Source organism: Musca autumnalis, unplaced genomic scaffold, assembly GCF_047663935.1.
Source record: "Musca autumnalis isolate F117 unplaced genomic scaffold, ASM4766393v1 scaffold_3, whole genome shotgun sequence".
Classification (NCBI taxonomy): domain Eukaryota; kingdom Metazoa; phylum Arthropoda; class Insecta; order Diptera; family Muscidae; genus Musca; species Musca autumnalis.
The window spans coordinates 253,666,209-253,685,760 of NW_027411866.1; the positions used below are offsets into that span (position 1 = coordinate 253,666,209).

The window sequence follows — 19,552 nt, forward strand, 5'->3', positions numbered from 1 at the left end:
ACAATATATGTAAAATAAATCGAGATAATGCATATGTTATAAATATATAGTCTAACAGGCGTTTGTGCCAAGTTACGTACGTTAATTTGCGGGGTTGTATTTTAGTAGTAGCAAAGCGAAGATTTCGTGCAACTACAATTCATGAGGATATATTACATTATGGCCATGTTTAAATTAAAAGCTTTATATAAATAAAAAGTTTACATCCGCAGATGCAGTTGAATCACTACAAGTGTACAGCACAAATGCCGTTGGTGTACATCTTTATACCCTCAGCCTTTAGGCTAAGGAGGGTATATACACTTTGATACGATGAAAATGTGCCTCATCGAAATAATGGTTTTAGACCCCAAGTATGTTTGGACGAAATGTGTTTCAGACAATTTGGAGTCGATCTAGCCATGTCCGTCCGTCTGTCGGTCTGTCCTGCTGGCTGGAGCGCACGATAACTCTCGAACGGATAAACCGATTCGGTTCAAATTTTGGCTTTCGTAATATTTTGCCCAAACTTAGTTTAAGTTCGAAGATGAGCTACATCGGTCCACTCCTTCCGGTACCTCCCCCACAAAAGTTCGAAAATGTTCGGAAAGTTTGTGCGCATGATAACTCTTGAAGGGAGTGACCGATTTGGTCCATACTTTGTATAGCGTAAACATTCTACCAGAGTAATATGAGGTTCCAATATGGTCTCAATAGGTCCACTCCTTCGGGTACCTCCCACACAAAATTTCGGAAAAGTTCAGTTTAGGGCCATCTCTTTGATTTTTGTTTTAGCAACTTTTATTCACGGCCCTCTATACGACTGTACAAGTTTCATCAGGGGCAACTCCATACTTCCTGAGAAAATAGCCTGAAAGTTGCAAAAAACCCCTATGACACCATGTGAGGTGGTTGGAGCGCAAGATAACTCTCGAACGGATCTGCCGATTCTGTCCAAAATTTGGCCTTAGTAATATTTTGTCCAAACATAGTTTAGGTTCGAAGATAAGCCATATCGGTCCACTCCTTCAGGTACCTCCCCCACAAAAGTTCAAAAATGTTCGGAAAAATTGTTCGTACGGTAACTCTTGAAGGTAGTGTTCGAATTGTTCCATACTTTACACATCCTAATATATCTACCAGATATAGATCAGGTTCAAATATGGACTATATTTGTCTACTCCATCCGGTACCCCCCACACAAAATTTCGGATAAGTTCACTTTAAGACCTGATATCGAATCAGTTTGATTTTTTGTTGAAGCAACTTGCATTCGCTGCCTCAATTACGATGGTAAAAGTTTTTTAGGGGCAAATCCATACTTCTTGAGCAAACAGTCCGAAGAGTGTAAAAATCCCCTATGGCACCATATGTTGTGGCTGGAGATCCACTTCCATAACGGTCAATGTCGATCCATTCCTTTTAGTATCTCTTCCGCAAAACTTTTGATCTTTAATCCTAATCAAAATTTTTGTCGGTTCAAACGCCCAACATTTTTAAAACCCCCCAAACACATACGTATTTTGGAAAAAAATTGTTTCAATATACACAGGCTGAGGGTATATCTCTGTCGGCAAAGCCGATTGATACTTTTTTACTTGTTTTCTATGAATTTTACAAGAGAGATCCATTTTCGATCCAAATCACAGCTTTTGATTTAGTGTTTTGAATTGAATTTAAATGTACTCTTCGGATTGTGTTTTTAATCAATCTAATGATGCAGTAAAAATGTAAGCCATTGCGAAATATCCCAGAATAAATAAAATGCATTTATTATTTTTGTAAAACATGAATACAAAGAACTTTATTAAATAAACTCAAATTAAAAAAAAGGTTGCATTAAATTCAATCACATTTGAGCTTACATCCTTCGTCCTCCATTTAATCCAAGCGCATCTGATTTTGCTTCATCATCCAACTCAACTCCATTAAAAATTTCCGTCTCGTGAATTAACACAAATAATTTTCGCAACTTAAGTTTTTATTTATTTATTTTATAACAAATTCTTAAAAATGTATAGACTCTATTTTATTTGTGGTAGAAATTATTTCGCCAGAGGCGGGTAGGGATCAACCAACTGTTTTTAAGGTATCTCTAAAGCAACTGCTTATAAATTGTATTCAACGGATTGCATTTTTCATAACTCCGTGTGGACTGCATCAAAGGATGTTGTGAAATCATAACTTCTCATGCACAACTTCCACTATTTTTTGCTGGTTAGTAACATGCACACTTTATACAGTTGGACATTAAGCCCACCTGATTGTTATGTTTGTTGTCAAAAACATTATTGTGATTTAAAATACAAAGAAACTCAAATCACAATGTATCATAATGTATGTATGTGTTAGTAAATCAGAGTTGTATTTGAAGACAAATTGGCTGGTGTAAACGCCTAGTTACTTCTTGTTTCCTGTTTTTAGGGAAATTTGAACAAAAACGCACATAACATTAAATTGAACAGAAAAATTTGGTATTTTCAATACATTCTTTTTTTCTTTTTCAAAACAATATTTCTGTATACAGATTTTCAGTTATTGGTTCCGTTTTTGTTTCTAATTTTTTACTCGTGTGTTGGATTAGGAATGAAACACCACATTCTTCCTTCTGCATCTATATAAAAGGTTTAGTTCATTACTTTTCATTAAAGTGCTTTTTTTTTGAAAATGTCTTTTCAAAAAAATTTTAATTTTTGAATTTAGACATGTCATAATTTATTTTTTCGATAAATTCTCTCATCTGTTTGGGGATGGGCCATATTCATCGTTCGGAGAGTATCTTTACTCGAACAACGTAGACTTTTGTATGGGGAAATAAGTAACTTATTCGTAGTTATGGGTCGAACAACGAATAGAGAACGAACGACGTACCGTGGAAACGGCACATTACGTTCATCAGAAGGCAATAAATAGAAATATGTATAAGAAATAGCGCAATAAGTTTAGGTGCCCAAGAAGTTTTTTACTGAGAATGAAGTTGGAGAGTCGCTAAAATTCTGTAAATCACTTGACAAGGAATTTAAACGTCTTGTAACTCTAACATCAAAAGATGTATCCATTAAATTAATGACACACAAAACGAACTGCTCTATTGATGTGATATCGGAATTAAAACAAATAAGCTTAGTTCTCGTACTTTTTTAATGGTAAAAGAGTGAAATAGCTAATTTTATTGTTCCTACTTACTTACTTAGCTGGCCCATTACAGAACATTTGTTCCATAGGCCGAACTAAGAAAAGATCTCCATTCCTCTCTATTTGTTGCTTCGCACTCTGGAATACCGCGCCTTTTCATCTCATCATCCACTTGTTTGCACCATCTATTCCTTGGCCTGCCAAATCTGCATGCACCGACAAGCGGTCCGTATTTATACGCCTTTTTAGCGAGTTCATCCTCGCTCATTCTTACGATATGGTCTAGCCAACGCAATCGCTGCATCTCGATACGTTTAACAATATTGATGTCGTTGTATAGCAGATACAGCTCGTGGTTCATGCGACGTCGATATTCACCGTCAACGCAGATTGGTCCGTAGATCTTTCGAAGAATTTTTCTCTCAAACACACCAAGCACTGCCATGTCTGCTTGCGCAAGTACCCAAGCTTCGGAGCCATACATCAGCACGGGTAGTATCAGTGTTTTGTAGAGCGTTATTTTTGTTTGACGAGTTGTGGCTTTGTTTTTAAAGTGCTTACTTAAGCCAAAGTAGCATCCGCTGGCCAATACAATTCTTCTTTTTATTTCACAACTGATGTCGTTTGTTGTGTTTACGGCGGTGCTGAGGTATACGAAGTCTTTTACTACCTCAAAATTATAGGAACCAACTTCAACAGTTGGTCCAATCTCAATGGACGCATTGCGCGTCGACACCATCAACTTGGTCTTCTCACCGTTTACCGCCAGACCCACTTTAGCAGATTCTCCTTCGACCTTTATAAAGGTATCAGTTACTTCTTTTACTGATCGGCCCATGATGTCTATATCATCAGCATAAGCAAGTAAAATGTGACTATTGGTGTAGATTGTGCCACTTCTTTTGACGTTTGCCTCTCGTATAAGCTTTCCCAGCAGGATGTTGAAGAGATCACACGAAAGGCTGTCTCCTTGTCTGAAACCTCTTTTGGTACTAAACACTTCGGCGAGGACCAGGGGTGCTGAGAATAGTTGGTGTATTAGTAGTGGTAAAACACTCTCCCCATTGCTAAGCTATGGCAAATCAGAAATAAAGAGAGAATACGTGTGGTTTGTTTTTACGCTACCGTAAGGAAGCGAGCACCAATGCTGAGGACCTCGTGTCAGTTAAAGTCATTTTACAAAGCCGGATGAGCTTTGCGGAGATACCAAATTCAGACATGGCTTGGAATACCTTTGAGCGGGCTGTCGAAGGTTGCTTTATAATCGACAAAAAGGTGGTAGGTGTCGATCTGCATCTCTTAGGTCTTCTCCAGGATTTGCAGCAGGGTAAATATCTGGTCAATGGTGGACTTGCCAGGTCTAAAGCCGGTATGGTCGAACTACCTCGTTGACCATAGGCTTTAGTCGTTCGCACAATATCCCTGACACGATCTTGTAGGCAATAGGGAGTAGACTTATGCCCCTATAGTTAGAGCATACATTCTTATCTCCCTTCTTGTGGACGGGGCACAGGATACTCAGGTTCCAATCGTCGGGTACTCGTTCTTCCTGCCAGATGGTGCTAACTAGCTGATGAATACACCTTATCAGCGTGTCGCCTCCGGTTTTGAACAGCTCGGCTGGTAAGCCATCGGCCCCTGCTGCCTTATAATTCTTCAGCCGATTTATTCATGTCCTTACCTCATCTTGGCTGGGCGGTATACATTCAATACCATCTTCTGGGGTTGGGACTGTGGTATCTTCGACGTCTTCGCTGCTATTGGATACCAACAGATTTGAAAAATGTTCTTTCCATATCCTGAGTACACTATCTGTATCAGTTACCAAATTACCTTGCTGGTCTCTACAGGAGGATGTGCCTGTACCAAAGCCATCTGTTTGATGTTTCACTCTTTGGTAGAATTATCGGACTTCATTCTGGCTCCTGTACATCTGGATTTTTTCACACTCGCGCTTTTCCATATCTCTCTTTTTCCTGCGGAAAAGACGTTTCTCCTCTCTCCTTTTCTCCCTGTATCTCTCTCGGGCGCTACGCGTTGCTACGGATTGTAAAGTAGCGGTGGCAGCACGACACTCCTGATCATACCATGGATTCCTTGGTGGAGGCCTCTGGTATCCAAGTAAGGATTTTGCGGCTGTTTGCATGGAGGAATGAGGAGTGCTTTGATTAAGCAATTGGGCTAGTTGAGTGGAATATGCTGTGGCTATCTGTTGTGATTGCAGCTTACCGACGTCTAACTTCCGTGTTGTGTCTGTTCGTGCTTTATTTGCAACGTTTAGACGGGTACGTACCATTGCTGCAACAAAGTAGTGGTCCGAATCAATGTTTGCGCCTCGGAACGATCGTACATCCAACACGCTGGATGAATGTCTTCCATCTATCACAATATGATCAATTTGATTTCTTGTTTTCTGATCTGGAAACAGCCAAGTGCCCTTATGAATATCGAGATGATTAAATCTGGTACTGCTAACTACCATGTTTTTTGCAGCTGCAAAGTCTATCAGCCTCATACCATTGTCAGATGTTTCACTATGGCGACTGAATTTCCCGACTGTTGGGCCAAAGATATTCTCCTTTCCAATTTTGGCATTAAAATCGCCTAGAATGATTTTAATGTCATGGGCAGGGCAACGGTCATATGCTTCTTCTAAGCGCTCGTAAAATATATCTTTGATCTGTTCAATAAATAAAGCTGATGTTGAAGAATTTAGCTTTTATTCGAATTGCAGCAAGTCTTTCATTCACTGGGGTGAAGCTTGATACCAGATGTTTTAGCCTCCGACTAACTACGAATCCGCAACCAAACTCATGCTTTACGTCATGGCAGCTATAATACAGTGCGTCACCTTTAGGTGTTGTTGTGACGGCTTTCCCAATACATCGTATTTCCTGTATGGCAGTAATATCGGCCTTGTACTTTTCAAGTACGTCTGCCAATGCGAAGACTGCACCTTCTCTATAAAGAGTGCGAACATTCCAGGTGCAGAAACGTTGGCGGGGTTCGTCAACTTTAGAGGGGTTTGTTTTTCTTTTCTTTCGTTTTTTCATAGTAGGCTGTTTTTTCTAGGGGAGGGTTACTAAGCCGACGCCCAAACCCAAGTTTTTAACGTTCTTATGGGTGAACGCGCGGCACATGTTAGCTCACTACCTTTAACGGGTGTTAAAGGCAGTTCCCCAGGTGACACCACGGGGAGGTCAGTGTCCACTTGGGATGAAAGAGGGACCAAGATAAATCCTGGGCTTTGCCATGTTAAAACCTGTCAGGACCGTTGCTTGGTATCTTCCATCCTCTACGTCACACATTGTTCCTACTCATGGTACAATCATTACAAGGTAGGTCATAGCAAACAGCTGATTACAATTTTTTCTTGTGGTCCGCCTATTGTGTCAAAACAGTTTTGAAGTTGTTTGTTTGTATACATTGATTTTTAACAAGGTTGACAAAATAAAGTAATTCAAAATCAAATAAAAAAGAAAAAGTAAAACACACAAGAAATGTTATTGTGCCTAAAATGTACACTTCTTGGAAGTATACCAGAATCCTTACGACACTCCAATGATTCCTAGTTGATTGGTAAGGCCAAATCATTGTTTTCTGTTTTATTTTTAACCTATTTATATATTTTGCAGATAGTTTGAACTGATGGATAGATGGATGGATCTTACGGATGGATTTCTCCAGGTACATGTTAGGCCCTTACGGACATTATGGCGTTGGTGGCGGTGTAGTTGATGAAGACTATCGCGGCAATTTTGGTGTGGTGCTCTATAATCATGATGTAGGATTTGAAGTGAAACATTGTGATCGAATTGGGCTGTTAATATGTGGGTGAAGATTTTTCCCTGAACTGGAACAAATGGACAAATTGGAAGAGACTAAGAATTTGCGTTTATCAACAGGGTAGTACATGAAAAAATATAATAACAAAAAAATATAGAAACGGGATATGTCTATCTCCATCCTGAACACAAATTGTAAATTGTTCTTAAACTAAAATGGTGAAGTTTTGTGGGGGAGGGGCCGGATGTAGTGGATCGTTAGAGCACCATCTTCAAACTAGATATGTTATGATATGCAAAGTTTGGACCAACGCAGTTTTCGGTTCGAGAGTTGTCGTCCTCACCAGCCACTACACATGATGGCCGTAGGAGTTTTTTTGCAGCTTTCGTGCAATTTTCTTAGGACGTATGGACTTGATCCTGTACCATCATAATATAGAATACAACGTGTTCCAAGACATCGATTTGACGCAATTTGAGGATTGATCTATGTTTGGGCAAATTTTGGACCATCAGTCTATTCGTTCGAGAGTTATCGTGCGCTCCAGACAGACAGACAGACGTCCGGGCATGGCTAACTCGACTCCAAATTGTCTGATACGGATTTCGTCCACATATACTGAAGGTCTAAAAACATTATTTCGATGAGACACATTTTGGTTGTATAATAAATGAAAAAGTAATATTTGAAATTAAATGAAAACAAAAGAAACATTGACAAATAAACAAAACTTGTTGCATTTGTTATTAGTCATTTTGAAGTTATAAGCAAACCGGCATCAGAGTTGTTTTTTTATAATTTCATGAACCTGCCCAACCTTCTAATAATTGAACCATGGTTCCTACTTATTATTATTTATTTTTGTTACTCTTTTTTAAACGACATGGTATAGATTCAACCAAACTTTTTGTGAAAGAATTGGTAGTTCTATTCCATTCCTGCTGGATGATCCTTTTTTGTTGGAAATGTTATGTTTTCGTGTTTCTTGCTCTAGTTTTTGCCACACATTATCAATTATATTCAAATCTGGAGATTTTGGAGGTGTTTTATTGACTCGGGGGACAATTAGAGAGCAACCATTATTTATCAACCAACAAAGTGTGCTTTGGCCATAATTTTTCAGCACTTTGCTTAAGATTTGCTTTTAAAATGTTTAAATATTGTATTCTATCCATTTTTCCTTCGATTAAATTTAGTTTTCCAACCCCAGCTGCAGAACAAGCACCCCACACCATAACATGGCCTCCACATGGTTAACGGTGGGTTGTAAATGAATGGGATCCAGTCGAGAATAGCGCTTTCTCCAAATATTTACCCTACCGTCCAAACCAAAAATATTAAATTTACTCTCATCATCATCATCATGATTCCAGAACGAAATATCCTTCATTATATATGTGTGAGCAAATTGTAATCGCACTCTTCTATTTTTGTCAAAAACGAAAGGTTTTTTCTGGTTACCCGTCCATTTTAACCAGCTCTACCCAAAACTCTGCGTACAGTTTCGTTACTGCACTTTATGTTCAACTGATTTTCAATCATAACCCTTATGTCATGTTCACACGAGCGTTTCAATTACGTTGTTCGCCTGTCGAACGACGTACACGAATTAACCCGTTTCCACGACACCATTCGTAATTAACAGAAACATAAACAAAATTTCTTTCATTTTTGTTTCCTTGTTTTCACGTAAATTTGAACCGAAACACACATAAAATATACATTAAATGAACAGGAAAAGCAATAGTCTTTCCTTCAAATGTATATTCTATATTTAACTACACACTTTTCCTTAATTTTTCCCATAAATTCTGAATAATTTTGTATTTTCAATTTATTTATACATGTTTCTATTTTCAAAATTAAAGAGAGAGAAACATGTCAAAACAATGTTTGTGTATACAGACTTTCAGTTATTTGTTTCCTTTTTGTTTCTGATTTTTTACGCGATTTTGAACTAATGGACAAGAAATGTGTGTGGAATTAAGAAGGAAACACATCCTTCTTCCTTCCGCATCTATATAAAATGTTTAATTCATTAATTTTCATACATCTTTTTTCTTTTTTCTAAAAATTTTTGTGTTTTCAACAAATTTTTCAATTTTGAATATTGACATGTCATAATTAATTTTTTCGATAAATTCTCTCATTTATTAGGGATGGGACTTTTTTATTCGTCGTTCAGAGAGTATTTCTACTCGAACAACGTAGAAAAATCGTCGTTCGTTCATAGAATTTTGTGTGGGGAAATAAGTAATTTATTCGTAGTTATGGGTCGAACAACGAATAGAGAACGAACGACGTACCGTGGAAACGGCACATTAGTTCTGGAGAATTTAATCTAGCGTTCGTCAAAAATTTTGTTTGTTTATTTTTTGTATTTTTATTACGTTTCGGACAATTTCTCGAGGCACTTGAACGTTGTTAGACATTTCTCGTTGACGCTTTCCATCATTGGAGTGGCTTATTATCAATTTTCGGATTTCGAGAGGAGTAGGTCGACCCATGTTTCTAAACCGAAATAATTAAACTAGCTTGGGAAAACGAGTTGTTGTGACCACTATATAAGCCTCTGTACAGACCCAGGTGTCCAACGGAGGGTTAATGCAGACATCTTGGCAAAAACAGCATGTAGGCTATTCCACATGTCCTTACACTTTATATAGAAAAAGCTTATGGCTTTCGAATTAAAATTCATTCGAAATACTACCAAACTCAGGTTATTATAGAAAATTGTTGTCTGATCGAAAACGGAAATGAATTAAATATTTTTCAAAAACAATGTATTGCATTGCTTTCTTTGCCAATTCGCAGCTTTAATTTTCGCTACAGTACGAATTTTATTATGAAGCATAGCGGCCTCTTTCAATGGCTTCTATTTGGTTTGAAGCCTGCTTATTCTTCGCTCAGAATATTTTCCAGCTGCCTTTGAATGTTGATTTCATGTTCTCGCAAAATTAATGTCATTATTTAATTTTCATATTCTAATTTATAGCATTGCATTTAATGCAATATCTTCTCTTTTTTATTCGGTAAATTCGGCATTTTTTATCACAAGTCTATCAGCAAATATTTATTTACGGCATTAAATAGACTCAATATTGTTTGAGTGTGTGGACCACAAGGATACCCCAACATTCATAAAAAACCATACGATTTTCTTTTCTATTCAAATAGTAGACCTTTTTAAACCGGATATTTTCAACAAGAGTCAACCAGTAACTGCTGCTGTATTTAATCCGAATTTAGACATTAAATTTATTGTTTCACAGTTTGTTTGTCATTCACAAACCACGAATGTAACACAATAGTAACCGGGCGTCGTTCATCATCATCGCCAAAACATTAGTTTTAAGGGTAACTATGGTGGATACATGAAGAGTGAGAAAGTGAAAAAGGTTTCGAATTAATTAGGGGTTGTTGATCATTATAAAATTCATGTATATTGGTTACCGTGGTATGTGACAGGGCAAGGTTTTGCTTATAGTACTGGAATACATTGTGATATTTTCGTAATGCAGATTTCCATGGTTAGTGGTTGAAATTGTTGAGCAGCTTCAATTCTTTTGTGCGTACACTAATTTTATTTAATCATTTCATTATTCTCTTTATGGAGTTGTACACACATGCTGGTATGTATGTTAGAATGTATTTCTCAGTAATAAATCGATTATCAGACGATAATTTTTGCTCGAAATATTCCCCAAAAAGTCAAATCTTATTTGCCAGCTTATCTTGGTTGACCAGATATTACCAAGACACGCGACCTTTATAATGGCCATTGTCACATGTTTATGTGAATTTTCTGTTGCCTTACAGCCGAGGAAATATTGTGTTGAAATGGGACATAGTTGTGAACTCTTTCCAAAATTTGAAATCAGTAGGCCTATTCTGTAACTTTTATCGATTGAAAAGTTGTTAAAATTTCTTTTGTTTTTGTAACAACTACAAAACAAACAAATGAGATTGTTGTAAAATAAACAATGAGTAAAGTTGTTAATAAGTGACTGAATAGGGGGCCAGGGTACCTATTCTGTAACCACTGGAAACTTCCAAAACTTATTTTGTCACCAATGAAAATGCTACGCCATCCATACCTAAAGGAGGGAATAAATTCAATATTTGTTTTATTTCTTTTTAATCTTTTTTCCTTACTGGGCGTTTACACAAGACAGACTGTCTGCAAATACAACTCTGATTTACTAAAACATATGGTCTGTTCCAGTACTGCAAGAGTCTACTAATTTTTACCATTTTTTCGATAACATAAAGGAAAAAATGTTATCGTTATAAAAAATAGAAGCTTCTGCAGGTTCTGGAACAGAGCAATACATACATTTCGTCGGCGTCATGCTTAAGTGTTCCATACGCTATTTTTGACTTTTTGAGATAAATGTGGTTTCCAGGGTTTTCGCGTATGCTCTTTCTGAATTTAATTAAAGTTATTTTATTCATTAATGGGCTAAAAAGTTAATATATTCTCGCTACTGGAAATCATTTTTGAGAAAAAGTTTAAAAAGTCATAGCCCTATTGTCGACTGGAAACGTCCTAAATTTTCTATTGTCACCAATGAAAATGCTACGTCACTTGGGTCTACCACTCCCTGTTATTGCAGTTTGGTACACTCATAGGCTGAGGAAATTTAGATGTCGTCGACTGATTATTTTTTATTTCTTTGAATTAACATTTATTTTTGAGTGTTCTTATAATTCCTCCTCGACGTAATTTCAATTGAAATGTAGCAGTTTTAATTTGTACGGTGACTCCCATGGCTATTGCTGCCATTGTTTGACGAAAAATTCATATTTATTGGTGTGAAATTTTAAAACTGTATCAATGCCACAGAAAAGGGTTCATATTTCAGTTGTGACAAACAGGGGATGATTTACACGAAAGCAACAATTCAAAAGTTAACATTGAGAAGAAATCCAATCAATTCAATATTAATGCCAAAGGACTGACTCTGTGACCGAGTTACTCAACAACAAACAATGCACAGAGTTCCGTTTTTGAAGAATTTAATGAATAAACGGCGATGAGCTTCTAATAATGGGTGTTGACGCATTGTAAAGTCAATAACGATAAAAATCTCTATCGAGCACACGTTTCGCACTTAGTTTGCCGATTTACAATGGAAACAATACACGTGCTTTTTTATAAAATGGCTTGGATTTCCGTTTAAAAGTTAAAACTAAAGATTAAAAAAAGTATCGATAACATTTCTCAGTTTCCGTTTTTCCTCTGCTTCTACAAGAGTTTTTTTCCAATGTATTCCAAAATCAGAGATTTTTATTTTTTTAATCATTTCTTAATTTTATTCATTACATTAGGCTCCTCTATTATTGTACTCTCCAACTGTAATGTGGTAATTAAGTTATTCCCCGTGCATCCTTTTGTTGAACAAAATCTAAATTATGCCATTTACAAAGCACAAATCTTTGTAAGTCACGTCTGACATTAACCCAAAAAAGTGACCAACAGCAATAAATCAGTGTTTGTTGGACCTATTTTACAAATAAATAAGTAGTGTTCCATTGGTTCTTTGTACAACAACAATTCCAATTCCAGTCAAAGGGTTTTCTTTTGAATTTCCCCAAGGAGTGATACGTTAAAATTGTAAGCAGATGGATATTTGTGCTTCATGTCCGTTCTCTATCCCATTAATGAATGTTTTATGTTTTGTGGTGGTAATTTATTTCGTGTGTTTTGAATGAAAAACAACAGAAAAGTGTTTTCTTTTTTAGGTTAGAAAAAACAAGTAGTTCTTTGGGACAATGAATACTAGTTGGGGTAATTTATCATTTTACTACGAGACATGTTTTTTAAAAGGGAACTTTTAAAAGAAAAAGTTTTCATGGCTCCGGTTTCTGATTTTAACCTTATAACCTCGAAAAAATAGCTCTTTTGCGAAAGTAGAAACGATATCAGTCAAATTTATATTAAAAACATTAAATTACGGAATATATCTTTAAAATTCTATAAAGTGGTTGTTGTTGCAAATTTAGATAGCAGCATTTACATTAAAAATTTCATATAAGTTGTCAATTCCGTTAAATATTTTTATTTTTCTGAAGAGTTTTCAACGGAGCTTAGTCGCAGGTCCAAGTAGAGTGGTTTCTTGAAAAAAATTGTGTTAATTTAGGCGAACTTAGATAGAGTTCTTCAATGCAACAATTTCATGATTTCATTCTAGTGTTTGTTTCATTTTCAATTTGTTTTACGAAACCACTCTAGTGTGACCTTCGGCTTCGTAGTGTTACGAGAACAGTTCAGGAAAAGCTCAAATCTTTTAGGCGGTCGCCAAAGAAAGTGTGTAGTAGGAATGGCGATCCCGAAACCCCGGGATTTTTCGGGATTGATTTCTTTGGAGTCCTGGGATTTTTTCAAGTTATTTTAAATGAGTTTTCATTCATATATGGAACAATAAACGTCAAGAAAATGGATTGGAAGAAACATAATTTATCAATTCCGCCGTATAGAGTTTCATTTTACATAAATTTTAATAAACAAATTCTAAAAATTCGTAAATTTTTCTACAAAGATATGTGTTCGAAAGAATGTTCCTTAAAGGATGCTTATAAAGAGTATTACGAAATATTGTTTTCCAGAATAAATTTTAAAATCTATTAAAGAGAACTGAACAGTGATCTGCCCTATAAGCGTTAAAGCATCCGTAAAAGTTAAGCGTTAAAGCGTAAAAGTGATCCGATGCATCAAACAATTCTGGACATTGAAAATACCACTCGGAAGCGGAGACCCTGTGGCTTTACTAAAACATTATTTGAAGTAAGCATTTTGCAGGCCATTCGTTTCATCAAATTTGCTACAAATATTTTTAAATTTTTTAGGATGAACATTTTATGTTACTTACATAGCTGGCCAATTACAGAACATTTGTTCCATAGACCGAACTAACAAAAGATCTCCATTTCTTTCTGTTTATTTGATCGCTTTCTGAAATACCTCGGCTTTTTATTTCTTCATCCACTTTTCTGCGCTATATATTTCTTGGCCTGCCAATCCTGCGCTCACCGTCAAACGGCCCGTATCATCATCGCTCATTCTTATGGTATGGCCCAGCCAACGCAATCGTTGCATCTCGATACGTTTAACTATATTGATGCGACGTCATATTCACCGTCAGCGCACATTGGTCCGTAGGTCTTTCGAGGAATTTATTTTTTTAAGTTACTTGTCTTATGTAGATTTTCTATCAAAATTTCAATTTTTTTAATTTAAAATTCTTTTTTGGTGGCAAGTCCTGACAAATCCCGCAGTCCCGGGTTTAGGAATTTGGAAATCCCGAATTCCGGGATTTTTGAAAACGTGTTCCGTTCGACATCCCTTGTGTGTAGTAAATTTGAAAAAAGTTAAATTCAAGAGAACTGCTTCAACTCATAAATAAAATTATACATTCTTCGTATTCTTTAAATAAAAATCTGAGATTTATTCTTTATACAAAAAATCATTTCGGAACGGAAAAATGGCACCACCACCAAAAAAAAAAAAAAAATTAAACAAATTTCATGGTCGGCGTGTCAGCAAAACAGAAGCCGCAAACTTTTTTGGTGTACGGGAGGGAACACATTTTTCGGGAAAAACGTGCAAAAGTGGATAAATGTGTAAACACTTTTTAGTTCTGGAGCACAACTAGTATTCACAAATCCAAGCAAAATAATAGCTTGTTAACATTATAGTGTGCGATTAACCCCCATTATGAGGACTTAATTGGTTAATCGGGTCAAATTCATCCAGATTTTACATCCAAAACAAAATCTCTCACTGGATTTATTTTAAATCATTCACAACTACAGTGTTGTATTTTACATCTGTACAAAAACCCCTAATCGTCTTTTACACCCCGTTTCAAATGTCAATTACATAGCGCAAATGTCAAATAAATCCTCATAAATAAGGTTAACTCGGCAAAAAAAACTCTAATGCAAACGCCGTTATAGACTATACCAAGATATATTAACCAGGGGCTCAATTCTGTTTCTATGAAAATGTGAAATAAAAACTTTTATAAAGGAAAAAACTGTCAAATGAAAAAAAATATAAAGAAAATATTTTTCATTTCAAATTTTCATAGAACGAGAATCCAGCCCCACGTCACGGAAGTAGCACAACAACAACTCTGTTTCCCCAAAAATTCTTCAAGATGTCTAAATATTTGTTTACGTTTTGATACAATTTATTCTCAATAACAAACAATTTGACTGGATTTGTTAAAAAAAGGACACACAGTCCCAAATGTTTCTACCAATCGTCCGTTATAGTACTTTTCGATTTACGAAATTTCAAATGTCAATTCCATACACAAAATATATCCACTGGATTTATCACGAGACTTTATTTGATGTAGATAAACGTTGTGGAATTTCAAGCTCTAGTGAATTTCGTAAATCTTAACGTAGTATAACATTTTGCATTTTGAATATGCATCAAGAAGTATATAATTGTTTGTAAAAGTGCGTTTACATACAACCGGACATGGTTTCAAATGTCAATTCCATTGCGCGTAAATCAAATAAATACTCATAAAGCAGGCTTAACCCGGCAAAAGCTGTAATATAAACAGGCTATTATATTACGTATATGCACAAGTGGATTTAATAAATCCATTGGGATTCAAATATATATCCCATTGCATATACGTCCAATAAATCCTTAACCTGACAAAAATCTCTAATGTTTCATTCATAAAGTTTATAAATAATAAATAAGAAATCTATTAAATCCACTGATATGTCAATTCAATTGTATGATTATCAAATAAGTGACGTCCCTGTAAATTAGGTTTAAATATGAAATAAATCACTACAGTGCATTTCCACTGTACTGGATTTTGTTAATAAATGCTCAGAAAGAAGGTCAAATTAACAAAAAGCTATAATGTAAACATGCTCTTAATTTACCTCTGCATTTTAACCCTGTGTAATTTATATGCCATTTCTCACAGTGTATAACAATCTTGTGTACTCCGAATTAAAACAAACGAGTACCCGTGCAAAACAGTCCACATTCCAACATCACTAACAACAAACTGTCAACGATTTTCGGAGTGATTGTGAGCATGTGTTTGTGCGTGTTTTGACAGATTCTCACATGCATGTCAGTTAATTGTTATTTATTCCAAAATCAACCAAATTTTGCCGACCGAACTGTTGGTGGTGTTGAAATAAAACCAAATAATTTTTATTTTATATTCATTAAGATGAAACTCCAAGTAAAAACACTCAACCAAAAGTCCCTGGTCGTTGAAATCGACGAGGACAAAACAGTTTACGAACTAAAGAAAGAATTATCTTTGTACCCTGACGTGGGGGTTAATCCAGAATTGCAGAAATTGATTTATGCCGGTAAAATACTCAACAATGAAGATAAAATCAGTTCGTATAAAATTGATGTGAAGAAATTTCTGGTAATTATGATATTGAAGCAACCTTTACCGGTGCCAACGCCACCCAAAAAGGAAACAGAGGAAGAGAAGAAGCCAGTTGCTGAAGAAGCTGCCACAACACCAAAAGAAACAAAAGCACCAACTTCAGAAACGGAATTTAAAACTCCCACCACACCGGCACCAGCAGCAGTGACAACGACACCATCAACTCCTGCAGCAACAAATCCCGAAACAGAGGCAATGGTTGCACAAATTGTTAGTATGGGTTATGTGGAACATGATGTTCGTCGTGCCTTAAAGGCCAGTTTTAACAATCCCGAAAGAGCAATTGAATATTTAATAGAAGGCATACCCACGTCGCCTTCCACACCAGAAGGTGATAGCTACACAGACACAGATGCTGATCTTTCTATGACACCTTTTGAAATATTCCGTGGAGATCCGGTATTTCAAAATTTACGTAGTGCCCTACAACAGCATCCCGAATTAATAGATGCTGCTATCCAAAGAATTGGTGAAACAAATCCAGCCCTCCTCGAGCTGATCAGTGAAAATCAACAGGAATTTTTGAGTATGCTGATAGATGGTTCAGACGATGATGAAGACGACGATGAAGATGATGACGATGAGTAAAGAGTAGCGAGTGGGGTGCCTTATACTATCTACCTTTGAAGTTACAAGGAGCAAAAAGCGAATATTTTTTTATTTGTAACATCCGCTGTATGATACACATAACATAATTTATTTATACATAATTGTAAATTTTCTGTTTTACTTTTTCTATTTCTTATATCAGTAGAGATTATATTGAATATAAACAAAACCGGAGCATGAGGAAGCGATATTGTGAAATATCATCATTTCATTTGAATTTAAATGTTTTTCATTCGAATAAATCGAAATAAGTACAAAAATTGTTACAGTTGTGTTTCGAGTAATGGTAAAAAAAATCTATGTTTTTGATCAAAACACGTGGTGTGAGTAATCCATGCACGTTGATAATCTGCAACAAAGTCAAATGAAATGAATATCATTTGATTTGTATTGGAGGTAAGACCAATAGATTAATAAGTATGCTACGAAAGGTATTGTAAAGGCAAACTAGGCAAATTGTTTTTAAACACAATCCTTGAAAAAGCCTTTCAAGAATTTCAACCGTAATACGTTTTTGTGCGAACTACTGGCCAACATTGTGAAATTTAAAGGTAGATTATAATGTTTACAGTATATTAACTTGTATCAACATAAAATTAGTGGTTCAATCATTTTATCATTCCACTAGTACTAAGTTCATCTAGCCGTTAACCTGTCCGTTTACTCTCATTTTGCCTCCATCCTCTAAGGCCACAGAAATGCTTCCAGAAAAGCAATAAAATATGTTTATTTGCTTATATATTCGTGGACAATTTATTGTGCAGTTTTTCCTAGCTTTTGTGGTTTTTATAATTTTTTATTTAATCCCAGAATCTCCACGTATTTTAACTACATCACCTTTTTTAGGCTAACGAGGGTATATACACTTCGGTACGACCATCGAAATTACCGAATTTAAGCCCAAAGCATTTTTGGACGAAATCTGTTTCAGACAATTTGGAGTCGATTTAGCCATGTCCGTCCATCTGTCTGGCTGGCTGGTGGGCACTATAAATATCGAACGGATTAACCGATTATATTTTGCCCAATCTTAGTTAAAGTTCGAACATTGGACATATCGGACCACTCCTTCGGTAACCTTCCCCACAATGGCGTGAACAATAAATCTAGAACGGAGCAATCGTATTATTCCCTCCAGATACTGATCGGGTTCAAATATGGACTATATCGGAGTGCACAGATAGCTCGGATACCTCCCACATAAAATTCGGTAAAAGTGAAGTTTAGGAGCTTTTATCGCATCGTTTGGAAGTTTTTTTCGAAAGGTTGTCCTTGCGGTCCCTTGCAAGTCCGTACTTCCTGAGATAATGGGCTAAAAGCTCCAAGAAATCCTAACGGCACCAACAAAAAAGAGCATATCCGCAAGTTAATTTCGCACAGAATTTCTGATTGACCGAAACAGGAATTCCATTTTTTTTATTGAAATACGAGAACTCCATTTGTAATTCGTTCCATTCCATTTGAAATTCGAATTATTTGTAACTCGAATTTTTCATTTGTAATTTTAATTTAATTACAAGTAAATTCTTTTGAATACAAACAAAACCTTCGCATGTCCAAAGTATGAAACTCGCCACTCCCGATATATAAAAGCCGTCCTCGCAGCTTGTAATTGAACCAGGGGCCTAATTACGTGATTCGACATCGAGTTGTTTCGACCCGAGTACTCAAAGTTGGGATGACAACATTCGTTATCGAGTAAAATTATCGAGAAATTGAGCATAAATTTGCGAGTAATTTCTCGTAGCCAAATGGCCTATCGTAAACAAACAAAATGAAAGATTTCTTATTGTATTTGTGTTTAAAATGTAAAAAATTGTTGTTTATTGACTGTTTATAGAGGAAAAATGATATTAGTAAATAATCGTGAGCATTTTTTACACAAAATAAGAGAAATTGGGAAAAGTCCTTTTCAGTCGTTTTAAGAAATTGTGATAAAATTATAATTAAAATAAATACATATGCATGCTATCATTAACCAAAAATTAGTGTTTGCAGTCGTTAAAATATAAGTTGAAAAAATAAGCATTTCTGCAAAACAAAAAATTATTTAATATTAATAGGCTTTATTTTATAGGTGTACAACTTTTAATAAAGTGCATTTTAAATAGTTCATCCCCCGTTGTTTACCAAAGGAAATACTCTCTCAGAGAGGCTAATGCAAAACACCCACCAAATTCTCTCATTTATTTTGAGAGAGAATTATTAAGGTAGATGTATTAGCAATCTGTAACAAGAATGACAAAACAATTTTGCAAACATTAATAATTTTCATATTTTCTTAGCACAACTGCATTCCGAAATTATTATTCAATGTATTGTTCAAAAAATTCCACAAATATTTACATTTTTTCATTCATAATTTTGTTTTTTAGTTTTTGATTTGAAATAAACACATTTTTTGACGTCTACCTTCATAACTTTCCCCAAAGAACACATAGTTCGATTACCGGTTACTCTCGAAACATTCGATCAGTGATTTCGATCGAGTCTTATCATGCCGTTTTTTTCTCGTGTCGAAAACTTATTAACGAGTAAATTCTCGATCGAATCGAATCACATAATTAGGCCCCAGGATATCCAAAGATTGAATA

The 19,552-nt window shown here is 35.7% G+C and overlaps 2 protein-coding genes across 2 annotated transcripts in view; both read left to right on the forward strand.

The window, feature by feature from the left end:
- Bx (LIM domain-containing protein Beadex) overlaps positions 1-19,552 on the forward strand; it is a 213,615-nt gene that overhangs the window by 20,672 nt on the left and 173,391 nt on the right. The window lies entirely within an intron of this gene.
- LOC141397392 (UV excision repair protein RAD23 homolog B-like) lies at positions 15,946-17,218 on the forward strand. The gene is made up of 2 exons (XM_073973540.1): positions 15,946-17,024; positions 17,101-17,218. The coding sequence occupies exon 1, from the start codon at positions 16,014-16,016 to the stop codon at positions 16,935-16,937; it is 924 nt and encodes a 307-aa protein (XP_073829641.1). The 5' UTR covers positions 15,946-16,013; the 3' UTR covers positions 16,938-17,024; positions 17,101-17,218.